Source organism: Xiphophorus maculatus, chromosome 20 (genome assembly GCF_002775205.1).
Source record: "Xiphophorus maculatus strain JP 163 A chromosome 20, X_maculatus-5.0-male, whole genome shotgun sequence".
NCBI lineage: Eukaryota > Metazoa > Chordata > Actinopteri > Cyprinodontiformes > Poeciliidae > Xiphophorus > Xiphophorus maculatus.
In genome coordinates this window covers 21,211,319-21,229,461 of record NC_036462.1, presented here as the reverse complement: position 1 = coordinate 21,229,461, position 18,143 = coordinate 21,211,319, and the positions used below count along the sequence as shown (strand labels likewise).

Sequence of the window (18,143 nt, the reverse complement as noted above, 5' to 3'; positions counted from 1 at the left end):
AGTTGGACTCTAGATCTCTAATCTTCACCTTAAGCCAAACCTGAGCCTCACTTTAGTATTGTGTGGTTGAAATATACTCAATTCTGTTGAGACATGGCCAAAGCTAAATGCTTATTAAAGATGGTAAGGGGATACTACATACAAAACATTAAAGTCAATACTGAAATCTGCAGTTATGTCCCTGCTTCATGTGGAGGCTTTCCTACACACAAATATCTGTGTGTAGGCAGTGTGGTCTCCCCTATTACGTGTAAATTTTGTGCTTCTGGGAACAGAATAGGCGGCTGTTTGCTCCGCTGTTATTAGCCTACACACACCACAACAAAACCGAGCAGGCTTGTTTATTTAAAATGTAGGGGAGTTTTATTTGCATGCATCTTGCCGAGAGTCTGTCAAGTATCTTAAAGGGGAAGTCTGATATTTTTTGGAATTATTTATAAGAAGCCACTTACAAACACCTCTGATTAGCTTCCTCCTGCTGGATATTATTTATTAAAGCAACATAATCTCATTTCCTCACAGTACACCAGGAGGAACATGTAAAAATAATTACTTTAAATGTTCAGTTGTCAAAGTGAAACATCCTCCTGGTGTGTAAGAACTGACCCGTGGTCAGCATGAGATGTCCTGAAGCAGACAGCTCTATTTTGAAGCTGGATAAAAAAAAGAGAAAAAGCTGACGTGGTATGAAATGTCAAAAGGGTGAAATTACTTTTCTGAAAAACACTAACAAGTTTAATAAAGCAAAACACATTCTGTTCATTCTTCTTCTATTGTTGTCCATTCTTATTCTTTTCAGTAGGCGTATAACTGCTCAAGTGAAAAGTGGTTTTGCACGTAGCGAGCAGACTGCCGCTCCCAGTGATTACAGCTTGAGTTAACATCATCAGACTAAGCATACAGTCAAATAATGCAAGGTTACTTTTTATTGTTTGGCAATTGTTCTAAAGCAATAACTTATGAGAAGATGATATAACATCTCCACTCAATGCTGCATGTTGCAATTTACTGTTCAGCAGCAGAAATGACATATTTAATGACTGCCAACCGCCACTAAATATCATGTTTATAGTGCAGTGAGCCGACCCTTAACAACAGTCATGGTTAATTTTGCTGCCCTTTGGGAAAATTTAATCATCTACTCCAGAGATGCAACGTGTGCTAGCAAGATCAACTTTTCACTCACATCTGAAATGGTGACACCTTCCCTAAAGTTCGTTATGAAAGTAAACTTAAATTTTCAGTATCATGTTTAGAATCTGTTATATTTGTAGTTTCATCATAATATCCGTTGTTAGTCGACTTCCTGTAATGCATGCAAATAAACCTCTCTCTAAACACGGAATCAGAGAAATTTCAGCCTCCTTATATAGAGGTCAAAGTCGCATTGAGACTTGTAATTTGTCCCAGTCTTCTAAAAAAGAAAAGTGCTAAAGAATTTCAAATAATCTCCTTTAATATGTTTCCCCTGGTAGCGAACTAAGAAGGCTTAATTCTCACTTCTGCTGCTGCTGCAGCTTTCAGCATGTGCTCTGATGGTGGTACAGCAGGGGGATTTTTCCAAATTTACTAAGTTTATAATCGTGCATCACACCTTAAAGGTTCCTGCTTACGCCCCCGCCTTCCCGTCACCAACTTATAGATTTAACGTGGAAGTGAAAGAGGTCACGGCTCCTCCCCTCTGTGCTCTGACTCTCGGCCAAGTCGAGATTGCTGACATGCTCGATTAACACTCTGAAATGGCGCTTTAATGGGTCTTAAATTGATTCATGGAAAACACACATTAAAACAGCCTTCAGCTCAAACTAAACATGCAAGAACTTCAGCTTCAGCGAAAAGGCGAGGCTAAAGTTTAACGTTGTGTCGCTATTTTAATGGTAATGTAGCCAACATCTGTTTAACCAGCAATAGTTACCACGTCTCACTCTCGATGTTAATCCGTATTTAATTGGCGGTCTGAATTTTTCTTCTTTTATCCCTATCTGCTCATTAAAGACAGATTTTCACAGACTCTGCTGTAAAGTTTGGTTCAGGAGGCACAGCTGGGTCATCTTTTTCTCTCCTTGGTAACTTGAACAGTTGCGAGAAGTTGGAAAACTGTTTTTCCCTCCCTCTTTTCCTCCTCCTCCTCTTTCCTTCTTTTTCCTTCTTTCTTTCTCAACCGCCTTGCCTTGAAGCGCCTTGCCTCCGGAGGCGGATGAAGAGGTGGCAGGCCACAGCAAAACATACCAATTCCTTCTTCCCACATTTTTGGTGTTTTTGAAGAATCCCTTCAGCTCAGCCCATAGGTCAAACAGTAAACCAGCGCACCGCTCGGTTTGGTTTCCACCTCAGTTTATCTTACATGACTCCATTTGGATCTTTTGCAACATTTACAAGTTTTTTTTTAAGCTTCATATTTTCAACCTCATATTTTACTGTCATGTAAACATTCTTCCTTTGTATATGTGTGGACACACATTATGCTGCCTACTAGAATAAGAACATTTTGGGATTACGGCCCTGCCCCCTCCCTGTCCGCTGAGAAACAGCTGAAATGTTTTATTTGAAGGAGTACACGCTATCTTCTGTAGACTAAACGGTTTTTTTCCATTACGCTCTTCAACATTCTTTGTAGCCCTTAAAATTTTTTTTTAAAAACTTCACAATGCATTTACTTCAGCCGAGACCTTGTGCTTTATGCCCGTTTTCAGCTTTGTAATACTCTCTATATTCAGCTTGTAAAAAAAACAATCAACCATGTTAAATCAGAGCAGATGTAGTCTGAGCATGCTCAGTCAGTTTGGATGCAAAGAATGTGTTTTTTTTGTAAGGATTGTGCAAGCACTTAGCTATTTGAGCAAAGCTAGACCTATTTTATTCTTCTCTGTAACACATATGGCGATTTGTCGAAGTATTCACATCCCCTGGACATTTTCAAACACTATAGCCACAAACTCAAACACATTTGAATGAGATTTAATGTGTAGCACAAACATATTTTTCCAAATCACTCTGAAAGGTGTGGCATGCTTTTGTATTCGGCCTCCTTTACTATGGTACCACTTATTACTCTAGTATGTGTGTTAAAAGTCTCACATAAATGCATATGTGAAGGCCTTAGAGGTTGGTAAGAGAATATTAGTGAAGAAGCAGCATCACAGAAAGGAACACAAAAATAGTTTTAAGAACTTTAAAGCAGAGTGATGTTATAAATCAATGTCCCTTCTTTTGAACATCTCACTGAATGCTGTTCAATCCTTCATCAATGCAAAGAGAGCATAAGGAGAGCATTCATCAGTAAAGCATCCGAGATACTCATTCTCTGCATACCTATTATTTATTTATTTATTTTTTTTTTTTAGTGGTAAGAATAAACCGATTGTAGAAAGAAAATTCCTGTTTGGTGTTTGTCATAAGCCATGGTAGGAAAACTGCAAACATGGAAGGTCAGATGACGCCAAAATAGTGTTTTGGTCTACTTAAAAAACACTATGTATGGAGGAACTCTATCACTTAAAATCACCTTGAACGTACCATTCACAACAGAACACGGCAGTGGCAGCATAATGCTGTGGGGATTCTCTCTTGAGCAGAGAGAGAGGAAGCTGGTCAGTTGATGGAAAGATGGATGCATGGAAATCCTGGCAGATTTGTTAGAAGCTGCAAAAGACATTATATTATGAGGCAAAGGTTCACCTTCTAATCTAAGATAACCTAAGCATACAACCAGAGCTACAACAAAATGTCGCATTGGTCCAGTCAAAGCCCAGACCTTACTTTGATTTGGAACCTGTGGCAAAACTTGAAATACAGCTCTGGAAAAAAATAAGGAAGCACTTAAAATAATCAGTTATATTTATTATAGGTATATGTTAGAGTAAAATGAAAATTGTTCTATTATTCTATGAACTACTGGAAACATGTCTCTGAACTTCCGAGCAAAACTGTAGTATTTATTTGTAGAAAATGAGAAATGGTCAAAATAATGAAAAAGATGCTTTCAGACTTCAAATAATGCAAAGAAAACAAGTTCATGTTCATTTAGAAACAACAAAACTAAAGTTTGAACTCAGGACGAGTTCAGAAATCCATATTTGAAGAACCAGGAGGTTTTCAATGGGGTTCAGTGCAGTGGGATCTTAGTTTTTTCCAGAGCTGCATTTTGCAAAGAACAAGGGGCAAATCTCCAAATGTCCGGAGCTGATAGAGCTGTACACTAAATGATTTACTGCAGAAAGATAGTTTAACAACTCATGAGGGATAAAAACAAATGACGTCGCTCTTTTCAGATTTTTAATTGTTAAGCACTTAGAAAACCAAATATTCTATTTCTCTCATGTCAAAGTTCTGCACTACTTTGTGTTGGTCTGTCACAAAAAATCCCTGTAAAACCCATGGAAGTTTGTGGTTATGACGGGACAAAATTTGCAAAAGCTTAAGGGAAATTCATGTTTTTACAATACGCTGTTTTAACACTTTCTGTCACAAACCCAGACGGATCTTAGTGCAAAGACATGGGATCAGATGCACCTTCTGACTTGAAGTTCAGTGGTGTGCTTTATGTTTGGTATCCTCTCACACTCTGCTGACTGGTGTGTAATGAAGCACTGGTTTCAGTGTCTGCAGGAAGCTTTGTAGTGGCCCGGTTGATCTCTCAAGGCAGACCTACAACTTATTTATAGCTCCTCTGTGGGTGTTGGAGGAAATGGTGCATGGGCTGCGGGTGAGGCCTGTGTTTGCCTTAGGAGAGGACTCTTCCACACAAACAGACCGAGCTCATCCTGGAGCCTGAGCAGAAGGGTGCAAAGGGACGCTGGATTTGAAATCTGGTCCAGATTTCACACAGACTCCACTTTGGTAAAAAAAAAAAAAAAAAAAAAAAAAGACACACAGGCGGCTTATTGATAGCATGTGTGACATTCCACCATCCCTCCTCAATATTCTAGCCTCACTCAGAGGTTTCACAGAAATTCAGGCCAACTGTGGCTATGAGACTATTTGACTTATACAACATAAATCATTTTCTGTGATCTCTTTTCTTTTGTTCACTGAGTGTTTTTAACTTATGTCCTATTTACATATGTTATTTACAATCCTTCTTTCCTGATCATGTGCAAGGGAAAAGTTTGATTTTTTATAACTATGAGAGATGAGTTCTGTTGATTGGTTATCAGCAGTCAGTATCTTTCTGTTTCTATGCAACTTTTTCAAGTACTGGAAGGACTGGTCGGCCATTTTTTTGTGTATGCATAAACTGCAACACTGCAATACTGAGAGGAAAAAAAATGTAATGATTGTGTGCCACTAGAAACAACAACATTTTAATTTACTCAGGGTTTCTGCTGGGCCTTAAAAAGTTTTGAATGAGCTCAAATTTCCCCACACTAAGTATTAAATTTCCTTCTAGCTGTCTAAAGTCGGTCCTGACATTTTCAAAAAAATTTTTTTTTGCTCTTAAATAAAATAAACCAGTTTCCACTAAAGTGGTTTATTAAGTGGTAAAATGGTAAATGGCCGGAATAGATAGTTGCCGTTTTCTAGTCCATTGTGCTTCACACTACATTCACACACTGACAGTGGTAAACTACTACGTAGTAGGTTTCTACAGATGTAGAATACATCTTGTAGTCGACCCTTGAGCTACCTATATGCTGTAGGAAGGTGTAAAAGTCACCTACACTGGGATCGAATACCAAAAGGCCCATTTAAATTGACACTGCTATAAGGTTATGCACTTAACTCACTTAAGTTAGGTTTTTTTAGTACAATTGATTCAGCTTTGTGTCACTTCCTTCTCTTGCAAACTGCTGCGCCTCCTTCAGGAGAAAATCGACACTGTGGTTTGATGGGGGTGTCTGTGCAACTTCTTCACTCATCAGTGTAATAAAACCTCAACCAAAAGTGTTCACTGAGTTTTATATGCTTGAATATCACAGCTGATGTAGCTGCTAGTTACTTATTTGCACAGTTATATGAAAACAGTTTAGAGGAAGGGAACAACAGCGCCAGCCACTGTTAAATCTCTTGCTTTTTGTCTTCCGGTGTCAGTGATTCTCTTTATGATGTTTAAAATTAGCCGACAGAAGCAGCTTCATATTATTGTTTTTCCTTGACTCCAATGACATCCAAACACCTTAAACTCATAAAACACACTTTATGTCTACTGTTGCATTGACTCACAGTTTGACTTCACTCCAAAAGTGGGTGTGGCTGTTTCTCAAGACCCAAGTACTATGGTGCTTAAATCCATCTATTCATTTAAAATTAAATAACATTGGTCCCAAAAATATATAAATTTAACTTTGTGAAAGTTGCAGAAAGCTTGTTTATTGAAACTGAGATAAACTTTCTTTTAATTGCAAAGTTTGACTTTGATTTTAGAAATATTTTTTGGCATTTTTATTTTCTGTTGATAGCATTAAATATGCTATCAACAGAATCAGTTTGAAAAATCTGATTATTCAGTTTGAAAAGCCTGAAAAGAGGCAGGCCTTTTTGGTATTTTGTATATTTTTACTAGTTAGAAACAAAGGCATACTTAGATAACTTGGACGTGAACCGCAGCGGGTCAGACCACGGCCTCTTTCTGCGTTTCCTTGACTTTCCCTGTGAGACTTCACGTCCAACTAACTAACCTCTTGACCTACTTCTTCTTCTCCCTGCCATGTTTCTGTCAGCAGCAACCTGTGAACTGAGCCAGCTCCTCCCACAGCCATTACCGAATGTAAAGTTAACCACACGTCGAGTCGACTCATGTCAGCGTCTGAATAAACAGCTCACTTCACATATTGCCGCCTGCCACAGCTGGTGATGATACCTCGTAAACAAACAAACAAGCATGCACCAAAGAGCAAAGAAGATGAGCAAAGTGGAAGGGCTTCAACAGAGCCTGGTTGCATATCATGAATAATTCAGAACCTTCTGACTTGCGAGAGAGAAAAAAAAAAGACACCCCTCTAGTCTCTCGTGCAAGTACTCTGTTCAAAGTGGTGAGGAGATGAGGATAGATGGAGGATCGGAGCAGTAATATGCCATATTGAATTTATGGTATTTGGGTTGAGCCCATTTAATGATCCCTCTTAGTGCTGGAGTTGGAGGCTGTAGCTGTACATGTAAATGCTGTTATCCTGTTTATCCCACTTCATCCCATCATCTAAACCTCTACTACCCCAAACTGTCCTGTCTTAAGCCGGCGGTTCACATCTATGCTCAGGTAATGCTGTCATTTCCAGACAGCATTTCTGAATTCACACCTGGAAGTTTTCAAAAAACACAATTCTAAGATTTTGTTGACAGATACACAAGGGATGAAAAAATTTTGGGATTTTAGTGGTTTTTCAGGAGCTCATAGGTATGGAAAATGAGGGGAAAAAAAGAGTATGGAGAAATATGAATAGTTAGACTTCATTACCTATCTCACTGTCTAAAATTTAGGTTCATGGCCAACTGGTTTTAGCAGGTTCCATATTTAATGCACTGAAGAAGTGGTTGGACTGGGCTTTCTTCTCTGTGTTATCCGAGTTGCGTTATTGTCTTATCATTAGATAAAATACATTTGTTTAGTAAGCAGTTTAACTTAAAATCTAACTCAATTTTTTAAATTTATTTGTTCATACTGACCAAATAGCAATGTTTCTGCTTGAAATCACATGAATGAGAAATTTATATGTGGAGAGCAAAACAATTAAGCCTTCAGGGTTTGTTCCACCCTCACAGATTCTGGAGTTTTCTCCACTAAAAGACCCAGGGAAGCTCCAGCCCACACTCTGCCTTCCCTCTCGATACTTCTTCACTGAAAAAAAAAGCAGCGGTTTGTTGGGACATCCAAAAACCTCATGTGGTTCAGAACTTGTAAGGAGGGTTATGAAATGTTGGTGCCTGTGGTCATCAGAGCAAATGTTGGACTTGCTATCAATAGCCAGGTTTAAATAAGCGTATACTGTAGACTATTGTGAGCTAAACCAACTTTTCTTTTCTTAACACAGTGTTGGGTAACAAAGTTATCACTCAGTGGAAGTCGGTGCTCGGCTTGGTCAGTGTGTTTTGTTTAAATGCTCTTGTGCTTTTCTGAGAAGGCCTTGAATTGATTTGTTTTGTGTGCCATCTGACTGTGGGCAGAGTGGGTAGGATTTCTCATCACAGAAACCTGAACTGGACATTTTTGATGCCCTCCAGCCATGGCGCATTGCAACTAGCTCCCCGGGAAACTGGACCTGAATATGTATATGCAACAATTTTACAAAAAAAGAAAAATGTTTCCACATTTATCCTTTTCCTACTACTCTGTCCAACAGTAAGCACCCTTCCTAAACCTTATCAGGGCAAATGACTATTGACTCCTAACAAGATCTCAGGACTAAAGATCAGTGAGACGATTTTTGTATAATTGATTCATTTCATCACATCTTTTTGTCTTTTCAGCCCCCAGGAGCTGCAGCCCAAAGCAGTTTGTGTGTAAGGATGGAGTGACGTGCATCTCCAAAGGTTGGCGCTGTGATCGCGAGAAGGACTGCCCAGATGGATCAGATGAGGATCCTGATGTTTGTAAGTCCTCAACGACGTGTCTCTGAAAACAGAGATTAATCACTGCAATTTATAATCACACAATGTTCTACACACTAACTTAGTTTTTTAGTTTAATCTTTGGTAAAATATAAAGGAGAAATTCTAATTATCTGTGATTGCCAGCACTATGAAGGTGCTTGGGTTCCTGGCCTCTGGAAAGTCTGTACATTTTTCTTATCAGGAATAGAGTTGCAGCAAAAAGCCACATTTTTCAACTGAATAAAATTTAATAGTAAAATTATTAAATTTTATTTTATTTTTTGCAAGGAATGCAAACTTTTTGAGTGACTGAGCCTTTCACAATCAATGTTTACATATGTGCATAATTAATAAATCTATTTGTATAGCACATTTCAGCAACATGGCAGTTTAAAGTGTCTCACATCATAAAAACACAAAAATACAAAGTTATAAAAACACCATACAGTCAATTATTGAGAAAACCATTACATTACATTTTGATGATGTAAGATTTTACATCATCAAAATGATGTAATTATGATGTAAAATCATCAATACATATCAAATAAGTTGGTCAATGCTGTTATTGTGTCTGATTTCTTCTTTAGATAAGAATATTTGTGTGGCAACACTAAAATTGATGACCTCTTGTTCTTCTTTGGATCTATTGTGCCAAATAAATTAGGACATTTACAAGGTTTGCCTTTCCGTGTTAAGATTTTAGAGTTGACTTCTGATCCACAGATTATGCAGCCATAGACCCACCATTTGAGACAGTCTGGGGCGATGAAAAGCCACTTTGACAATTGCCAAGTCTCACTCTAGCCGGTTAGTGTCTGGTTCGGTTCTAGCCAGTGCAGTGTGTTCCTCACTGGGTGTGAATATAGGCAGGAACGTTGACAGGCCTTGAGCATGGAGGGACCCTGAGCATGATGGACTCAAATAAACCCAGAAATTTACTTTTGCCTTAAAGAAATTCAGTGCTACCCCAGACATGAAGAAAATAATTCAGTTGAGCTTGCTATATCTACAAATCTTAGCTGTATTTTGACATTTTTTAAAAATGTGGGCAAACTTTAGATTTAGGTAACAGCCAAAAGGTTTATGCATATTTCCACGCATTAAATTTATTGAAAAGAAAAACCCAGACAAAGAATAAAAAAACATCACACCAAACGGATGTTAGTACAAAACTGTAGCTCTGACAGAACATTAATCACAGCTAAACCGTTTCTTGTTTCTTCACTGCATGCCCACTTTTCTCTGCTTGCAGGGCTGTGAAATCACAGTCATTCTGCCCTAAAAGTTGACACATGTGCTCCAGGTGTAGCTCATGATTACGCTCCTCCACTCTGAGCAGCTGTCTGATAGCAGACAGCATGTCCACTGGTCCAATGCGGTGGTTTGGATGTTGTTGTTCGAAGTTTGCAAGGTCTGGCCTTTGCTCATGCAGTGACGCAAATCACAGGCGGCCGTCAATCAAATTGACAAGGAGATGACTCTGGCCTGTTAAAGCCGCTCCCATCCATCCACTCATCCATCCATGTTTGCCATGACCTCTTCATGGCTTCTTACCGGAGTTAGCATTATTAATCGTTGTCTTGCCAACAGATTATTGAGCTGCAGCTCCATCAGAGTTACCTTGGGCTTCCTGTCTACTTTCCATCCTACATTTCTCTGTGAAGAGTCAAAAGTTTTTGATATTGTTTTATAAGTTAACCCTACTTTTAACTTATCCACAACTTTATCACTGACCTGCTTGCTGTGTTCCTTGGTCTTTATGTTGCTGTTTGTTCACTGATGTTCCCTTACAAGCAGAGTGGCCTTCACACATCTGAAATGTACTAATTAAGTGACTTCAGAAGGTAGTTAGGTTCGCTGGTTTATTAAGAGTGTCATGGAAAAGGGGCTGTGAATACAACTGATTTTTAATGTAAAAATGATAAGACAAAAAAAAAAGACATTCATCAGTTTTCTTTTCAATCATGAGCTTCTTTTGTAATGTTCTGTCACATGAAATCTTAGTAAAACATTTTGAAAATTCAGAAAGGTCTGAGAGGTATAAATACTTTTGAAAGGCACCAAAAGTATGTGTGTGTGGGGGTGTGTGTGTGTATGTTTTTGACCAAATCGGCATGTTGACTTGCATAGAAAGTGTAGCTGCGGTCTAGACATTTGAGACTCTGAAAGCAGATGTCTGGAAGTCATTAAGAACTCGCCTTGAGGAATGGAGAAACCTGCTGTTTCTCACTACCTGCCCTCCTCACCCTCTCTCAGCTGGGCCAACCTTCCTTGCAGTTTTGCACGACCTTTTTCTCTTCCTGACACTGTGCCAGGCACCTTATCTAGAAGCTGCTCCACACATTTAGGCTGAAAAAAGCAGGTACCATGAAATTACTGGTCCTGTAGTTGGAAGCGGTGATGTCGTTAGAAGCTGCTGCAAGAAACGCTACAGTATTTACTTGGTACCAGTCTCACTTGGGTAAAGAGAAAAACTTGAATTTTCTCTAGCGTATTTGCTACCGTTGTTCACAGACTGAACACCACAGCATTGGCATTCATAAGGTCTCCCACTTGTTTCATGTGACTTCAGATGTTATAATTCAGCATCTATTGAACAAGACATTTTAATTGCTGTCACAATTACTGATGACAAATGGTGGTCATCTTGTCCATTATTTGCACTATATCCGCAACTTTTTTGTGACATTCCACAGGAGTGGAACATCTTAGTCAGAAGCACAACCAAGTAAATCCATTCTAATTCTGGATTGTTTCTCCAAATATACCCATTTCTAAATCTGTGGAAATATGTTCTGGATTTCTTCTCTTATCCAAACTGGCCCTATCTGGGACAAAAACAACATGAACGCAATCTGTCACAAGCTACTTAGCTAGCTTATGGCAAGTTTACAAAAGCAGGAACACCAAAATATTGTTTCTGAAATGAGACAACTTTTATAGTGTTCAAAGAAAAACAAAAAAACAAAAGACCTAGAAAGAACAAAATTCCCTTCTGTCCAAACAAGAAGGAACTGTGGTGTAAAAAAAAAAAGAAGACCCATATAATAATTTCTATTGATGCCTTGTTGTGGTTTGAAGGTGTCTTGTTTGATCAAATAAACTAACCTCCCTATTTAGGGAGGTTAGTCCATATATCTGGATGTATCTGGTGGGCTAAAACCCTCCTGTTTTGTTTTTTTTCTATTTGGAGGACTTAAAGAAACAGCACATGTCCTCGGTTATCCAGTCTTTGGAGGGGGATGTTGTTTCCGTTTTCTTTAAGAAAAGGTTTATGGGCTTTTGTCAAAGGTGTAACTGTTTAGACTATTTCCGATTGACTGGAGGATGAGTCTTTGTGTTTTCCCACAGAGGTGGCTTCTGCATTTGGTTTAAATAACTTTGCTTAGAATTTTGTGTTCTCTCTCTGTGCTCATAAAGCTCTAAGTTAAGTCTGATGTCACTGCATATTTTTCTTGACTTGACAATGACTTTCAGCCAATTCTGATTATTTTCTAAACCCTGGTAGAATCCTGGTTCACAAGACAAACAACAAGTCAAGCTGTGACATTACTTCCTAATGCAATTAAGACAGCATTTTAGCTGTAAATGAAGCCTTCAACTTTAACCTTAATAGCTCTTAAATGTTGCTCAGTTCAAAAGCGGACGATTTCCAGACATGTATTGGTTTCATGTAAAAACATTTTTATTGAGTTTCCAACCTAATGCCAACAACTTATTTAATGTCATTTCATTGCATTGATGTGATCAATGTTTCATAGCTCAACAGGCCTCAACATCCGCCTGGGGCTTTATGGTTCCTGTGAAGTGAGCTCCTGTCCATTTCCTTTCCCACCCTCACCATGTCTTTATAAACTGGATTACTGGGTCAGATGGACATGGTGGGCAAATGCTAGGAACAAAGCAAGAGCCAAAAAAATGTGTGCATGTGCATTTTGTGCAGCATTGTGTGTCATTTTGGATTAATAAGCATCAGCAGAAATATTAAGAGATGTTCACCTGCGTGATTGGTCACCTACCAGAGTTTGGGGTGTAGGACTGAAGTGTCCATTGAAACTCCGTCCTATGGTGAGGACAGCTTCTGTCTCAGCTTCAGCTCATCATTAGAAGATGAAGAATCAGAGCCTCACAGGGTTTCTTCAAACGAAATTAAGTGATATGTTAGGCTTTTGGTGAATGATATTTACAAGTAGGCTGCGGTGACATTGGTCAAAATGTGCTCCACTTTGTTTCAGCAAAACATGTTGCACAATCACTAACTTTACAGAGAAAACAACTAATGTTTTCAACTAATTTACAATGTCCTTCTTTTTTTAAAAAAGTGCCCAGTAATGATTTTTCTTGGAATCAATTTTTACTTTTTATGAATTTGTTTTCTGTTACCTTTTATTCTTGAATTATTTTTCCTTTTCTATTACAAGACTAATCCCTCAGTGTCCACTGGGCAGAAATCTTGTGGCCCGTCTCTGATTGGTATGAAAGTCCAGAAGTGCCTTTTGCATTAAGAAGTAAATTTGTTGGTTGCTTTGTTTGATCTATGATATCTCCTGTATCGGTTACACTATGCATAATCGGTCTAATTACTCAGCTTGTATAAGTGTTATTGAGTGATTCTTACTTAGTCAACCAAGCAGAATATTTTATTACACTGTAGAGACCAACTGTTCCCAAACATGGTGCTCAGGCCCCCTGGCCTGCATGTTTTAGATGAGTCTCTATTCCTGCACACCTGATTTAAATTATTTTATGACCTCCTCCAGATGTCATCTAGTGCTGTGGAAGCCTGTAAGTCACCAAGTTAAATAAGTCTGGTGTGTGGCAGCAAGGAGACACCTAAAACATGCCAGACAGTGGTTCCTGATGAACCGCTGCAATAAGAGACTGCAAGGTGCCAACGTTATGTCACTACAAATCAAACCCAGGTCATCACCCCTCCACCACCATGCTAACAGTTAGAAGAGGATGTACTTGTCATACATTGCTGCTCTTCAATTAGTTTTTGTACTGTCCTTTTAGAAAATTGAGAGGTTTATTTGGCATCCCTTTCCAATGAGTTATGTTTGCTTAGTAGTATTTCACTTGTACGGGCATGAGCTTTAAAATATAACTATAAATCTGGCATGAATATGAGATATATTTCTCTAAGCATCTTGTTTAATCTGGCTTTATTGTGGCAGACATACTCAAGCGATGTAAATTATACAAGAAGCAAATCATTTTTGAAAAGTAACACCTGCATGGTTGACCAACAGCTAGCGCATATTTGGGACATATATGAGACATACATGGGCTTCTTTACAAGGGAAACCACTACTAGCTCAGATTCCCATCAACATGAAATGCTGCTCCACAGTAGAGACTGCCATTTTCCCACAAGGCCCTACTTTAGTTGTGACTGCATCTGTTAAAGTTTTGACTCATGGGTCTGGAGCATCTGCTGCAATTTTCATAATAGTGGTTCTTCTGTTTTTCATGCATACCTAAGCTCTGTGACCTGAATGAATATATTATCTCTTTATATATCTATTCTGTTTAAGTGTGTGGTCAGATGAGTCTGAATCCCCAGTGAAAGGTTTTTTTTTTTTTTTTTAGATGGACAGGGGAGAAGGCAGAGTGGAGCTTAGCAAAGGACAATCTGGTGTGTGTTCAGCCAAGAAAAGCATGTAAGGGGTTTAAAAAAACAGAACAATCTGTAATCTCAGCAGGCTCTTCTTAACGGCAGCAGGTCAGACCAAGGGCACCGCTTAAGGGGAAGCAAGAACAATTTGAGGAAACACAAAGAAGGACATGAACAATAATAATGTGATCATTTGCATTTCTAAAGCTGGAGAAAACAAATGCAGAACACCTGGCTCTGCCTTGGGCTACATCTTTCCCACTACAGCACCTGCATTTCATTAGGAGCTGAAATAAAGTACTGCATCCTGTGTCTAAGCTAAATAATTTAACATCCAGCTTTCCTCTGGCTGACGTTGTTTAACCCAAGTCTCCACTGGTTTGTTTTCTGTTAAGATGACAATTAGTCTCATCCTTCTCTCCTATCCCCCTCAGACCTTTGCTAAGCTTTTCCTCTCTGTTACAATTAGTCACCTGTCTCTTGCATTTATTTTCTATTGCTCCATGTAAAAAAATAAAATAAATCACTGTCTGCAGTGGGACTTCGTGGCTAATTCCAACAACCGTTTTTATTTAGTAGATAATTTAACCTATGGCTAGAGATGCATAGTAAATTCGACTGGTCTTTGGTATTGGCCAGTTTCCTCTTCCGCACCCTGACCAGCTACTGTCCAGTCTTAAACTCGGCAGTGCGTTCTTGTTGTAATCAGTGACACATCATACATAAGCTGAACCACTTTGTGGCAGCAAAACACTTAAAATGTAAACTAATCATTTGCGTTTAGTCTTATGACAGGAAAACTTAAACAAAGTACTTAAAATGTAATTTTGTATCTTTTGATATTGTAGTTCTAAATTAAAATCTGAATCAGCAGGTTAAAGTTTTATTTAAAATTTGGAGATATAAAAGGGTCCACAAAATTCTGGTTGGTGCATCATCAGGAGCGCCGTGGCGCGTCGGTCAACTAACTAGCACTTTTGACATTCATTAAACATGTGTTGAACAGAACATAACGCTGGACTCCAGCCTTGGATAGAAATGTCATCCTTCCTGACTAGAACAGGCTCAAGGAAGGACCTGACAGAGCCAGTGTAGATTGTTTAATAATAGGGACGTTTTTTTATTGGGGTTTTCTATGCTGCTGACGTGTGTTGCCCTTAAATATACACTGCACACATGAAATTAAATTACTCAAAACTCAGTCAACTTCTTCAAAATGTCCTACTTATTTCCTTTGTGTATACTATTATTTTACTGTGTTTACTTTTGTTATTTTGTAACCAGCAGTTAAAATATTTTTTTTTCATTATGTCGGGGCAGTTTTGTCCTGTATGTGTTGCAATGTACTTTGCTGATCAAACTGTTTGCTCAGTGGCCGCTCTGCCCCCGAGGAGCACTGCTGCTTGTGTGTTTTGAGAAGACTCGGTTTGTTGTGCTTGTCAGGGGGGGATGGATTTAGCCTTCCTGCTTTGCTTGTAACCCTGCCAGCTGGCCCAAAAGCCCCTCCACCCCCCATGAAGGAATAAAAATGTGCTGTTGATGTCTTGGAAGGCAAGTAGAGCCAAGGATCCAACTACCAAACACAGAGTGCAGTGAAGGCATCACACAGTCTGCCACCGGCGTTAAAGCCACGGATCGTTGGAATAAACAACATTTGTGCTGCACATGTCTGGGTGAAAACAAGCACAGTGATGCGCGGCTGTCAGAAAAATTTATATTTAGACGTCTCGCTGTAAATAAGATGCTACAGGTGCTGTTTCAGTGGTAGCTCAGTGTGTTGTTTTCCACATGTGGACTGAAGTGTTTAAAGGGTTTCTATCAGAAATATTCAGCGCTGGTGAGTGGATGGATATTGTTCCTTCCCTGCTTTGTGGTGCTTGCTCTGCTGTCCATAAACTTTTTGACAAGGCTTTGTGGAGGGCAGACATTAAACTACCAACTCCCAGGGATCCCATCTGTCCACTCTCAGACTCGGCAAAGCATTTGTTGGCTCTTGATTCTGATGCCATGCCCTGGTTGTTGGGAGTTTTGTTCTGCTGGCAGGACAGGCGAGAGAGGAAGGTCATCGGGTGCCTTAGGGCTGCAACTGAGAATGGGCCATGTGCTTCAAGAGCATAATGCCAAGGCAATAGTCAGTGAAATTAAGGTCATAAGGGGTCAGAAAACCTTTTACTCCCTTACTGATAAGAAAAGAATGACAAGACAGCCAAAGATTAACACAGTTTTCATTTACTGTATGGCTCAATGACATGATGCCCAATTTATTTGTCCGGCTCTACTTTTTACAGTTAAAAAAAGGTTTGTTACATAGAACATAAGATAGTTGTTGTTAATTTTATTGCAGAGTGCTTTTACACGGATGTGCCATCCGGTTAAACTGTAAATAAAGTAAAAAAAACAAAACATCAATACTAGCTAGGCTTGACTAACCGGTTATAAGGCAAAGTTTACTCTTTGAACACTTCTTCATATAATAAACATCGCTATTCAAATATCACAGTGCAGCAAACACAGCTAGCATTCTGCTAATTAGCTCTAGCAAATTCACCAAGCTCATGCTTATAACAGATAACAAAACTCATCTCCCCACAGCTTGCAGCATTAATATAACTCACCACGTTGGGCAACACTCATGAACGCCATTAGAATATGATTTTATTGCAGATTCAGCTTGTTAGCTTCAGCTAACTGCAGTCTCAGTGCATTACTGGCCTGCCGTAAGTTTCTTCTCTCGTTTCACCTCCACCAATGCAAAACAACTACAGAGGCCCGTAGCGGAATGGGAGGAGTGAATCCAACAAGGTTAAAACTCATAAAAAGAAACCACAGATATGTAATATACCTCCCACATAAACAACTTCTTTAACCTTACAGAGCTTTTATTCTTGGCCATTTTTGTGGTTTTCAAAGGGTCAAAATGTCATGCGACTGACCGAACTCAATTACTGTTTCAAAAATGTCTTAAATATACATTAAATCTGTTCAAATGTGTTTTCTTTCCTGTTTGCCATGATTTTCAGAGTCTTTTCTTCATCCTGTACAATTTTTCAAGGCATGTTTAGTTATAATTCCATTATAACATTTAAACAAAGTTTGTCTGTAAATGTCCTTTTAACTGAATATCATGTGGTGCGACCATCAAGAAATCCCATTTTTGCACTTATATTTTGAAATCCAGTCAAAAACAGGAGGTTGCATCATCCAATAATCTGCCAAGAATCCCTGGAGACAGCAAAGCGGTGCTAACTGATAGTGATCTGGTTCACATGTGGACACAGCTAGAATGACTACATTGATTAAATCATCAATATTCTAATTTATTCATTTCAGTCCTATCACCTTCAATGCTGCAGAATTTCAAACAAAACTAAAACATATGGGGAACATTTTCTCACCATGATCCTGTGTTTCTATCTCAAGATATCCTTTAAACAGAATTATCTTATGGTAAAAATGGTACATTTGTACTGCACTCTATCAAGTCTGGGACTCCAAAGCGTTTACACTGCAGTTAGTCATTCACCCATTCAAACACACGTTGATGGCGATAAGTTACATTGTAGCCACAGCTGCCCTGAGGCAGACTGACAGATTGAAGTAACATATAGAAGCTGGTGTCTTTTCATCACTTTTCCCTTGCTGGTGACCTGTGTGCTCCCACCCTCTGCTTGTCAGCCCCAGTCTCACCCCACATGGCTGTGGGTTCAGGTCGGACTTCACATGTGAGGCCGCTTACATGGCTCAGCCTATTTTGCAGGGAGTCGCAGCCGATTTGCATGATCCGAACAATGGCCTTAGTTCTTTGGACCTACAATAAACTACCCCCAAACCACCTCAGTCCCTCAGCCTGGAAAATAGCATGTGATTCATCACTGTGTGCTGCGGCTTAAAGACTCAATTCGTACAAGGCTTCAAAAATCCTGCATTACCTCAATCTGGTCCTGACGCTTGAAGAATGGCATTGTTCGGAGTTTTCAGCATTACTTACTGAAAGTGC

General features: G+C 39.1%; 1 protein-coding gene across 7 annotated transcripts in view; it reads left to right on the top strand.

Annotated features, from left to right (window-relative positions):
* Window positions 1-18,143, top strand: part of LOC102238427 (low-density lipoprotein receptor-related protein 1-like) — a 111,380-nt gene that overhangs the window by 10,312 nt on the left and 82,925 nt on the right. For all 7 annotated transcript variants that reach the window (XM_023325551.1, XM_023325549.1, XM_023325550.1 and 4 more), the window contains exon 2: window positions 8,404-8,526. In XM_023325551.1, coding sequence (XP_023181319.1) covers window positions 8,404-8,526 — 123 coding nt within the window. The remainder of the gene's footprint in view (window positions 1-8,403; window positions 8,527-18,143) is intronic.